General features: G+C 40.5%; 1 protein-coding gene across 1 annotated transcript in view; it reads right to left on the reverse strand.

Annotated features, from left to right (window-relative positions):
- The window catches only part of LOC145404730 (sucrase-isomaltase, intestinal-like), a 51,905-nt gene extending 40,385 nt beyond the window's left edge, over positions 1-11,520 (reverse strand). The window contains exons 1-3 of the mRNA XM_080276285.1: positions 11,421-11,520; positions 6,570-6,712; positions 4,059-4,163 (exon numbers count right to left, since the gene is read on the reverse strand). Coding sequence (XP_080132411.1) covers positions 4,059-4,163; positions 6,570-6,712; positions 11,421-11,520 — 348 coding nt within the window. The remainder of the gene's footprint in view (positions 1-4,058; positions 4,164-6,569; positions 6,713-11,420) is intronic.
- Between the last annotated feature and the right edge of the window lie 601 nt (positions 11,521-12,121).

Genomic DNA, 12,121 nt, shown 5'->3' on the forward strand with positions numbered 1-12,121 from the left:
CACTGAACCCTGTGGTACTCCACTAGTCACTTCTTTCCATGATGAGTAGTTTCCTCTTAGTACTGCTCTCATTTCTCTTTTTATGATAAAGTCTTGCATCCAACAAAACAGTTTGCCTCGAATTCCTCCTTGATGGTACAGTTTCCATAAAAGTCTTTGGTGTGGTACTGTGTCAAAAGCTTTCTAGAAATCTAAATAGATACTGTCCACCCATCCTTCCCTTTCCTGTATTGTGTTTGTTACTCTGTCATAGTAGCTCAACAGATTAGTAACACATGATTTTCCTTTTCTGAAACCAAACTGTCTTTCTGTTATCATACTGTGTTCTTCTAAATGATTTACCCAAGCTTTTCTTATAAGCTTTTCTAATACCTTGCTTACAACACTGGTCAGTGATACTGGTCAGTAGTTGAGTGGATTTTGTCTATTTTCTTTCTTCAATAAGGGGACAATTTTTGCTTTTTTCCAAATATCAGGTAGTTTACCTTGACTCAAGGATTTCTTGAAAATTAAAAATAATGGTTTACTTAACTCCTTTGGACATTCTCGTAATACCCAACATGAAATTTCATCAGGACCACTTGCTTTTCCTCTGTCTAATCTACTTAACTCCTCCTGTATTACTTTTTCTGCTATTTGTATATCTGGTAGTATGTGTGGACATGCATGTTCCACATAGTCCCTCTCAAAATTTTTTTCTTCTGTAAAAACTAATTGGAAATTCTTATTTAGTGCTTCACAAATAACTTTCTCTCGTGTATAAGTGATTCCCTCATCCGTAATGGATTGTATTATATCTTTTACTTTGGTTTTGCTTCTGATATAGCTGTAAAACAGCTTTGGTTGATCACTACTTTTATTTATTATATCCTCCTCAAACTGTTTTTGGGCTTCCCTCCTCATTCTTGTATAATCGTTTCTTGCCTGTTTGTAATTATTATACGCCCTTTCACTATTGTGTCTTCTGTATCTATTCCACAACAAATCTCTTCTTTCTTTTGATTTTTTACATTCTGTATTGAACCATTTCTATATTTTCTTATCTGCTTCTTTGTGCTGTGGGATGTACTTCTGGACTTCTATTTCATAAAATTCACAGAATTTTTTATATACAGCATTTAAATCTTGTCCTCTAAGCTCATTTTCCCAATCACCTTCTAAGAAATACTTCTTTAGGTCTTGATAATTTCCCTTTTTATAGTTTAGGCTCTTTTCGTAACTGTCATTGCTGTTTACTATGTCATATGCTATCCTGAAGTTATAATTTAGTATTGCATGATCACTTTTGCCGAGTGGAGGGTGATATATTAAACTGTCAATATCATTTTCTTGCCTAGTAAATATTAGATCTAGCACTGAAGGTACATCAAGTCCTCTTTTTCTGGTGGTTTCCCTCACATGTTGCGTTAGGAAAAACTCTTGCACGAGATCCAAGAGCTTTTGGTCCCAACAGCTTTCTTGGCTAATTATATCTAGAGTATTCCAATTTATATTTGTACTGAAATCCCCAGTTAGTATAATTCTTTCCGATTTCTCTTCCATTTTATGTAGTAATGATCTTAAACTCTGAATTGTACTCTCTGCCAGGTCCTCATATCCGTCTCTTTCCCATGTGTTTGATCTGAGTGGCATGTACAAATTGGCTACAATTACTTTACCTTCAGATGTGTTGATCTCTACTGCAATCAGTTCTACTTGTGATGGTATATCTAGTTTTATTTCATTGACTTTTTGATTTTTCTTAGTTAATATTATAATTCCTCCTCCTTTTTTTAAATTTCTGTCTCTTCTCCATATACAGTATTGTATTATAAGTTTAGTATGTCACTGGATATCCTTAGTGTTAATTTTGTTTCAGTTAGGCATATTATTTGTGGTTCATTTTCACTGACATAATCATTCATCTCTAGTAATTTAGATACCATTCCATCCACATTTGAGTACATCAACTTTATCATCTTGTTTATATACTTGTCATGACATGGTTCTACTACCTTCCTCCTTTTTATTCCATCCTGTTTGTGTACCACTTTCGTACCTGCAATCCTATTACTTTGTAAAAAAATTTCTTCTTCTCCTCTTCTGATCTTCCCTCATTTTTTGTTTTTGCTTCCTCCCTTTTCTCTTTCAGTAATTCCAGTTCCTCTTGTGTTAGGCATCTTTTTATCCATACATTTTTGAACTCCTCTTTTTCCATAAGATTCTTTGCATTTTTTAGTATCTCTTCCACAGTGTTTACACTCTGGAAAGTCACCTTTAGAGGTCTTGTCTTGCTTTTCTCGTATTTCCCTAACCTTTTGTGTTCCTCTATGTCTTTACTACAGATTTCCTCTGATACTTCTTTCAGTAAGCTCATTACATTTGCCATCTCATTTTTCTCTTGTGATCTTGTTTTGTACTTCTTCCTCTTCTATACCAGTGATTACTATAGATTTGTTTATAACTACTGAATCTGACTAACTTTGGATTGTTTTGGATTATTCTTTTCACTTCCTTTTTAATGCTTTTTTCCTCCACCCTTGTTTCTAAGTCTTTCTTTACTTTCACCATTTCAGCATACGTGGTTTCCACATCATTTTTGTAGCTTTGCGCAGCTTCATTCACCTGTGTTATCTTCTCCTCAATATCACTGCAATGGTCTATAAGACTGCTTACTTGCCTAATTGTCTCTGTGTCATTTTTGAACTCTTCCATAACACTCTCGTGATTGACTACTGTACTTGCCATTTCACTCATTTTCTTCCTAAGTGTACTCAATTCCACTGTTAGTTCACTAATGGTTGTGTCTTTCTTATTGGCCTCCCTTCCTAGTTTTTCTATTTCTTCGTTTTGCAAGTGCATCTGCTTCTTTATTTCATCAATTTCATTTTTGAAAGCCATTTCTAGTTTGTGTACACATTCGACCAGTCTATTGTGAGTCTCCACTTCAACCAGTTCTTGGTAGAAATCATCATTTTGCTTTTTATCTTTATCCCTTTTCTTTTCCAAATTTGCTTTACTAAAGTATGTATCCACATTGCAATACCAAAAAAACAGAGTATGTACTTACAGAGTATGTACACTTTCCCTGTGTTGCTGTAGTCTAAACAAACCTCAGCTGACTCAGCGCATTTTTTCCTCTTGGTTCTCTTTTCTGCTTAAACTAGTCTTGTTGTGTGTGTGTGTAAGTGTTTTTATATCTGCAGTCCTGTAATCCAGTGAAACCCATGACTCATTACAGTAAAGCAATGCAGTGGATATGCACAGTATGCGAATTTATGGGCAGCAGAGGAGGTCGCGTACTAGAAATTCGCATTCTGTGAATGCATAAACTTATGAGAAAAATCACATACAGTATAGGCGGCACCCCCTTTCATAGGTAACCCTTGAGACTCCTTTCAGACCTAAATATTACACTGTACAGGGAAACTATCTAAGACATATTACTTATGATAAAGTAAACCAACACGATTATGGCTTTACTAAGTCAACAAGGATATGGCTTAACTAAACCAACAAAAAATATGGCTGCTTACCTTAACCCAAGAGGACAACATGCTTGATGGATGTAAGATGGGGATCCAAGGCAGGGTGAGGCACCTAGCATGCATCTCCTGCACCACCCGTCACACCACCTTCCTCACCACTCGTCACCAGCACTTTCAACACTTGCACTAACTAATGCACTCACTTCATTCATAAACCCTTCAAAGTCTATTTCTGACACCTCAGACACTGCATCATCCTCTTGATCCTCCCAAGGAAATGGCTCTTGAGGGGAGTGATTCCTCACTTTCTTGAGGCCATAGGTAACAGGTGGTGAGGCAACTCTTGGCGCATCTTGGGGTGGCAATGTCGTGTGCTTGGGGTAACCCCAGATTTGGGCCACTCTTCTCTGCTGTGTTGTCTATGACGAGTTTAATTCGTGTACTATTAAAGAATACACTAAAATTCAATAAAAAATAGGTCCTCGCGTACTATGCAATTCGCATACTGTGAACTCACGCACTGTGTGTACCTACTATATACCCTTACTGTTGTGTGATAAGAACTGTGAAAGTTAAGAATTTGAAACTCACCTTGACTTGCACATGATACTCTTCATGGTTGATCACTTCAAACATCAGCTGCTGTATGTCACCATCAAACAGTGTTATCTCAGGATCAAACTTCTCCAACAGCACCTGAATGCCATAATGTAACATTATGCATTAATACACATGCCTAGAGTAATGTTTCGTTTTTGTTTTGTTTTATTTTGTTTTTGAAGGCTCCAACATGCTTGCTTGCATGCGTCAGCCTTGGTCACCTAATGGCGGCTCTCCATGCTGTACGATCCGCGGCAGCCTTCCTGTTCAGTATCTTGACCCTGAGGTCACACTTAATGACCTCATCCCACGTCTTTCTCGGTCTACTCCTCACAACCCCACCCTCAATTTTAACACTTCTCACTTTCTGCACCCAATTATCATCCCCCATCCTCTCCACATGCCCAAACCACCTCAGTCTACTTCTTCTCATCACAACACCAATACACTCCAGTCCCATCCTACCTCTCAACTCTTCCATCATAAACTCAGGCCCCTCAGACCTTGCACACAGGGACGCACTGCACATCCACCTAATCACTGTCATTTCTGTACGTTTAAGCCTGCGAATATCCTCTTCCTTTACTACCCAGGTTTCATTACAATACAGCATCCGACTCCTAACACATGCTGCATACAAAGACCCCTTAGCACATAGGAAGAGTCCTCTCAATGTCAGAAGAGGCAACAGCTCCCTGAACTTCTTCCAACCACTTCTCACCCTAGGCACAGAGCTAGCTCCAGCCCCACCTCCAGCACATAACATGTCTCCCAAATAACAAAACTCTTCCACACACTCAAAAGACTCCCCAGCAAGTTCAATCCTTTCATGCCTGACAATCTCCACATGCTCTCCCCGACACGCCGCACACATAAAATCAGCATTATTTCACAGTCTACCTCTGATACTACTGTATTACATCTCTTGTGCACCCATTTATCACAAACTTTGCACATGATGGAATTACTTCCCATGCCTTTGTGGCAAACTGCATATGGTCACTCTCCCTCTTCTTTGACTGTACCAGTGTTTGGCCAAGGGCCAAACACTGGATCTGCTGGCTCCAAACCTGTCCTGTCCCAGTCAAACTCCTCATGCAACAAGTGGCTATAATGCTCTCTTCATCTATCTATCTACCTATTGCCAGACACCATAATCCCGTACGGGGTGGCCATTTGACTCTTGAGTTATTTGTTTTACAGGGAGGGGCACTAACCCTCCAGCAACCCACTTGACACGTAGGGAGCATGTATGGTTTGGTTTTATGGTTACCACCCAGCGTTGTAAATGGTTTCTTGGCTTACAGGAAACTGTACCTTTAATATTCCCACTGTTCACCACAACCCTTCGATCATCATTCTTAACACACTGCTCCCAATTATCCCTCTTCATCTGATTTGCCACCTTAAATATCATATTTTTCCCTTCCTCATGATTTAGGTTATCAAGTCTGTAACTCAGACTTCACCTTGTATACCTCTCTTCTAGCCTATGCTTGGCAGCCAAGTATTCCTCCTTGTTACCACCCTTCTTCCATTCCCAGAAAAGCCTTCTTTTCTCCTTAACTGCAGCTTCTACACCCTCATCACACCACCAAGTTACTTTATGTCTTGGTGGGCCTCTTGTCCAACCGCATACTTCATCAGTAACTCTGAAGAGGTTGTTCTTGAGGGCTCTGTACTGTTCATTAATGCCTCTATCCACAGCTCCCTGTTCAGTCACCACTCTCCTCATCTCGCTATAGAAGGCATCCCTTACTGCTTGGTTTCCCAGCTTCCATATTTTCCTCCTAGGTACATAAGTCCTCTTTTTCATCACTCATTCTTTAAGCACCATATCACAAATCAACAGTTTGTGCTGCTGCACACACTCCTCACCTCCTATAACTTTAACATCCCTCACTAACCTCCTATCAGCCCTCCTGACCAGAAAATAATCTATCTGACTGCTTATGTTTACATCTACAGTATTGCTAACATTTCTGAGAGATTACTTCTTTAGCAGAAAAAAATGGAAGTTCATGCATGGAAAGAAGTACTGTATGCACATTTCTGTATTACCTAATATTCATTCTGCCAACATGGAGATTAAAATTAATATTATGTAAAACATGTGCAATTTGAGAAGAGTTCAAGAGAAAAACATAAATAAAGTACTTGTGGCTTCAGAAATCATGGAATAAAAATAAAGACAGCCATACATTGTGCCTGACAATAATGCCAGGAAATAACATACAGATAAGTCAGTAAAACATTCGGTTTGACAGTATGAATATATAATAAAGGTTATATACTGTAGATGGGTACACTGTGTGTGTGTGTGTGTGTGTGTGTGTGTGTGTGTGTGTGTGTGTGTTATATACTGTAGATGGGTACACTGTGTGTGTGTGTGTGTGTGTGTTATATACTGTAGATGGGTACACTGTGTGTGTGTGTGTGTGTGTGTGTGTGTGTGTGTGTGTGTGTGTGTGTGTGTGTGTGAGAGAGAGGAGTCCATCTCACCTGAAATCCTGCTGGTGTGGGTGTTGGGTCTGAGGTGATGCGATACCCAGCCACACTGTTGGCTTTCATGTGACAGTTGCCATCCTCCCAGACACATGCTGTATAACGCCCACACTCACCCTCTGAGTTCACAGACTGCCCCTCTAGGTGTAAGGAACCACGGAATCACAATTCATTAACCCCCTTCACTGAACAAGGATTAATATGTTAGTTTATCTTGGTACTGGAGTGACACCTTCACTAGTGACATCAATAGTACTGCACAGTAAATCCCTGATTTAATACATTCCCCTGCCATGTGGAAAGGATGGAGAGCAAGAGACTGACAAGGACAGTGTATGTAAGTGAGGTGGAGGGGGGGGGAGAGGGAGGGGTAGGCCAAGGATAGGGTGGAGGGATGAAGTGGAGAGGTATATGAGAGAGTGGGGTGTGAGCTGGAAGCAAGGCTGTGAAACAGCAGGAGACAGGGCAACATGGAGACGATTTGTTTGTGGCCACCCCTTATGGGATTAAGGTGTCTGGCTGGCAATTTAATAAACTTCAAATCTAGCACAGAAACTCTTGGTGATTATTACTGCTTATATAGCAACTAAATAAAATTCTCTTAATCACCAAACATGTGCATAATGTCTCATTCATCTTGTTAGTTTTGATACATTACCTGTAAATATGCATGTCATAATGGGTGTGTTGCTTAGAGGAGGCTATTTCATTATCCTATATTATCCTGTATGCGAATTAGTGATATAAATGCGTAATATTGAGACGAGTGCCTTAAACCATGATCCTTGATTCAGCAGAATTTCAGTTTAACACACAAGGTAGTGGCAGAAGTAGTGCATTATATCAAGGATATACTGTAACTGGCAGCCTGGTTATACTACCTCAACAATTTTATATAATCTAATCAATCCCCTTCATTGTGAACGGGTTAATAAAAGATATACCTAATTCTTCCATTTCAAAAAAATTGCTCCTAAGCTTCATAAAACCTCCTGGACACAGTACAAATATGAATAACATGTCAAAAGGACTGAAGGGATTAACTCTCAGATTCCTGGGACTCACTGTCAACTGAACAAAATCATCTTCCCTTAGCTGGAGTACAGCAACAGAGATGCCCTGACCGTGAATATCAATGGTTAAAAGTACTAACGGGTGACTGCCCTTTCCTCTCTTCCTTCCTTCTTCTTGTCTTTCTTTCCTTCAATCTTTTCCATCTATGGGTGACTCAACACTGTATGACAAGCCATAAGGTTTCCTGTACATCAGGAAAAAATTTACTATGTTGGGTAGTAACCACATAACCAACTATGGTGCCTGGTGGTTTGTTGGGTAATTAAGGCGCTCCAGTCAAATTAAGCCTGTGTAGGTTTATATCCAAGGAATGGTTAGGGCTTATTGCTCATGTAATGCCAGTCAGGGATGAGCGAGGCTGGTCACTCTCATCTTAAATGTCATGACCGACTTGCCTAGCCCTGGGCTCCTACACTCCTCATGGGGAAACACAGGATTAGATGATGATGATGATGATGATGAAAAGTACTAACGTGTCAACAAGTGGATTGGCAGAGGATTAGTGCCCCTCCCCAGAAAACAATTAATTTAAAATATAAGCAAGAAGCCCCAGATCAGGACAGACCAACAGGTGATGACCAAGAACCAAACAAAGGACATGGTACACATTGCAACACGGAATGAAAGGGTTGCCAATGATAAGGTGAAAGCGAGAGAGATTATCCAGGTGCTTGAGGGTGCAAAAGTGGATATATGTGGAGTAACGGACACTAAATGGAGAGGCGAAAGTGTGAGAGAGTGGTAGTATGGATGGAGTATATGCACAGTAGTAGGTGAGGATGAGAAGACAAAAGAGGATGTATGTATTGTTCTGTGCAACAGATGGAAGGCGATTATAAGAGAGTATGATTCAGTTGCGTCAAGGATTGTGTGAGAATCATTGAAAGTGTGAATGCAAATGTGGGCGATTTTGTGTGTATGCACCAACACAAGATCATGCAAGCAGTAAAAGAAGAGATCTGGGCAAATGTGAACAGGTGCATGGAAAAGTTTCAGAGGAATGAGAGAGCATTTTTTATTGCAGATATGAACGGAAAAGCAAGGAATGTGAAGGAGGATGGAGTAGTTGGTGAATGGGGTGTGCCAGCAGAAGTGGATGAGAATGGCAGTTCTAGTGGACATTAGTGCGGGGAGAGGGTTTATGATAGCCAATACCCTCTTAAGGCACAAAATGACCCACAGGTATACGTGGCGAATGATGAGAAGGGCGGGTGGTAAACTGAACGAATGGAAGGTAATGACTGATTATCTGTGTGTGGATGAGAGGATGAGAAGGTGTGTAAAGGATGCAGAGTATACACAGGTTGGCGGAGTGGACTTTCTGACCAATACTTGGTGGTGGTGAAAGTCAAGGTTCAAGTGCAATGGAGGAGCAGAAGGAGGGAAGGATAGGAGGAAGTAGTCCATACAAGGAGGGTAGAAAGGTTGCAAGAGGATGAAGCAAAAGGCAGAATATAAGTGAGAAGTGGAAGAGCGACTGGGTAAATATGATTTGGAGCAGATGAGGGAGGTGGAAGATGTGTGATTTTCACAAAAGAAATCTGTGCAGCATGTGAGGTGGTGTGTGGGGAAACGAGAAGATGAAAAAGGGCACAGGAAACAGCATGGTGGAATGAAAGGCGAGGCAAGCTGTGGCACAAAAGAAGAAAGCATATAGTGAGTGGATGGAATACAGAAGCAGGGAGGAAGTTCACATACGGAATAGAGGATTATATGGAGAAGAAGAAGAGTGAAGTGAAAAGATTAGTAAGAAAGAGTATGAAGAGAGTGGATGAGGAATTTGAGTGTAAAGTTAAGGGAAAGTAAGATAATGATCTGGAAGGAGGTAAAGTGAGTTAGACAGGGTGATAGAGAAGTTAGTAGGGGAGCAAAAGATAAAAATGGTAGATTGATGGATGAGAAGGGAAAGTGAGCAGATGGAGAGAACACTTTATGGAACTGTTAAACATAGAGAATGAAAGTAATGTATTTACCTAGTTGTGATACACAGGAAATGAGTATAAGTGACTGGGGCTGGCTGGGAGGAGGGTGGTGAGAAGGGAAGAAGAGATCAGTAGAATGGAAGTAGTGGAAGCAATGAAGACAATCTTTTTTTTTTTTTTTTTTTTAAAAAAAAAAAAAAAAAAAAATCCATACATCAGATTACTGGTGTCCTCCATTCACAAAATATCTGTAACAGTTTGACTTGAACAGCTGTAGGTTGAAGTTTGGGGGGAAACAACTCCAGGGAAGCGAGTTCCAGAGAGATGCAATTCGGGAAACAAAAGAATTCTGATAGGCAGAAGTTCTGCAATATGGCCGTGTGACATTCCAGTCATGAGCGCTACCAAATGCCCATGTAGCATGAGGGAAGGCATGGAAAGGTGGCACAATGGACGCAACTTCGTCTGAGCATTTGCCACATAAGTATCTGTAAAATAATGCATGGGAGGCAACATTCCTTCTTACCTGTTGGGGAGGTATGGAGGTATATACATGGAGGATGCCAGTAATCTGGTGCATGGTGTGTTCTCTCCACTGTGATGAATCATCACCAGAGTGAAACCGTGCCTGCCACTCAAGAGTCGCTAAAGTACTTGTATAGGAGGCAAGAAGGGAGATTTGAGTCACTTCCCTGCCATCAAACAGTGCCTTTCTTGGAGGTGGGGAAAATCAGTAACATCATTGGCTCCTTACAGCTACTGGGCTCACTTACTGAATTAATATTACCTTATTGGCGAGACAACTAGCATGTTCAGCTAACCCAGTGAACCCCTTCCGTCACACAGTACTTTTTTTCTTTGCCTTGGCCAACACCAGTCAGTTTATTTGGCTTACGAGACCTCCATCAATAGGTATTACTGTGGTAGTACAGCACACCCTTGATATAACAAACTAAATGGTACCAGACCCATGATGCTGAAGCCAAACACCTTGCTATTCGGTAATTTCCCAGGCACCATGGCTTTTATCAAACAAAGATCATTAAACACAGAATGTCATTTGGCTGAACAGTCGTACACAATAACATAAAGCTAGGTCCAAATGACTCTTTTTCTCAATAAATGCTCTATTTATGGCTCCTCTCACAATGCGAGCGCGTGTGTGCAAGTGCATGCCTGAGGGTAGCCGCGCTGGTTGATGTTTCCCGCATGTCCACACCTTTACCTAATGAAAATTTGTTAAATGAATGTAATGTTTGGCCAGCTCAAAGTGGTTGTTAAAACTAAAATTCATTAAAAGAGGGTTCTGTATATCAAGGGTTTACAGTAACAGTTCAACATGCAGCACTGGTGTGTTCAACTGACTATCACCTTCATTGCCTATGTGTATTACGCATAATATGTAGTTACCTTAGCCTAATATTTAGTATATTAAAATCCACCATATTCAAGGCTTCACCACACTTAGTACAATACCTAGTATCTGTAAAACAAGTACAGCTATGTACTACTAACAGTTCAGTTATATGCCTGCTCGAGGTTAATCAAATAATCTACAAAAATATCATAGGTGTATTATACTGAAAAACCTGAGGCACCTACACATGGTGGTGTGCACCCTGGGTGAAGCAAAGCTTCTGCAGAATCCTGATGGGAGGCAAGCCTCTCTGTATTTCTCTGCACCTTGTTGTGGGAAGGACCCTGGTCAGACCTAGGTGAAGTGCTGTCTCCCACAAGGTGGTGCAAATTCCCTACATGACGTATATGCACTGTACTATATCTGTCTGCTCGACCAGACAGAGTGGGGTTAAGCAGCAACAACAAACAATTTAACAGAGCACGCAACACTAACCTGGGTACGGACATTCTAGAGCAACTTCATCCCCCGTCTGTGCATGGACAGCCACACCAGCTGTGGCAACCACCACCACCACCCACAGCTTCATCACCATTTTCACAATGACACCCCTCAACACCCCTTACCCATTTATATACATACTGTATATCTTGAACCGCTTGGGATTGCCTGGTTCTCTCACTGATAGTCAATGTTTCATCATGACAATGCTAGTACTGTGCAACCCAGAACATCTGTTATATACTGTGCACATGATTATATCTCATCTAATCCTTATATGGGTATGATGATGATGATGATGATGATGATACTACTATGACAGTGGTGACAGCAACAGGGTAAGAAATGATTCTTTGCAGCAGCACAAACTTCCACTTCATGTAGTCCATCCATCCATCATCATATGTTTAAAAAACATACAAGCACTTGCATTTGCAATCACAAATACACAACAAGTACATTTGTTGACCACATACCTGCATCATGCCAGCATAATCAGCCAGCAATGTAAAAGCAAGCACAACCATCAGAAGAACTTCTGTTGAAAGGTCCCATTATTATTCTGTATGATAATAATGATTACATAACTACAGTATTATTAAATCAGCCAAGAGGTCAATTTAGGTCACTTCAGTCTTTCACACCCATTCCAGTTCAATAAGATCAATTCTGAGGCTACATACAGCAACAGTATT

This window comes from Coenobita brevimanus, chromosome 7 (genome assembly GCF_032717465.1).
Source record: "Coenobita brevimanus isolate Jiangsu-jjx chromosome 7, ASM3271746v2, whole genome shotgun sequence".
Taxonomy (NCBI): domain Eukaryota; kingdom Metazoa; phylum Arthropoda; class Malacostraca; order Decapoda; family Coenobitidae; genus Coenobita; species Coenobita brevimanus.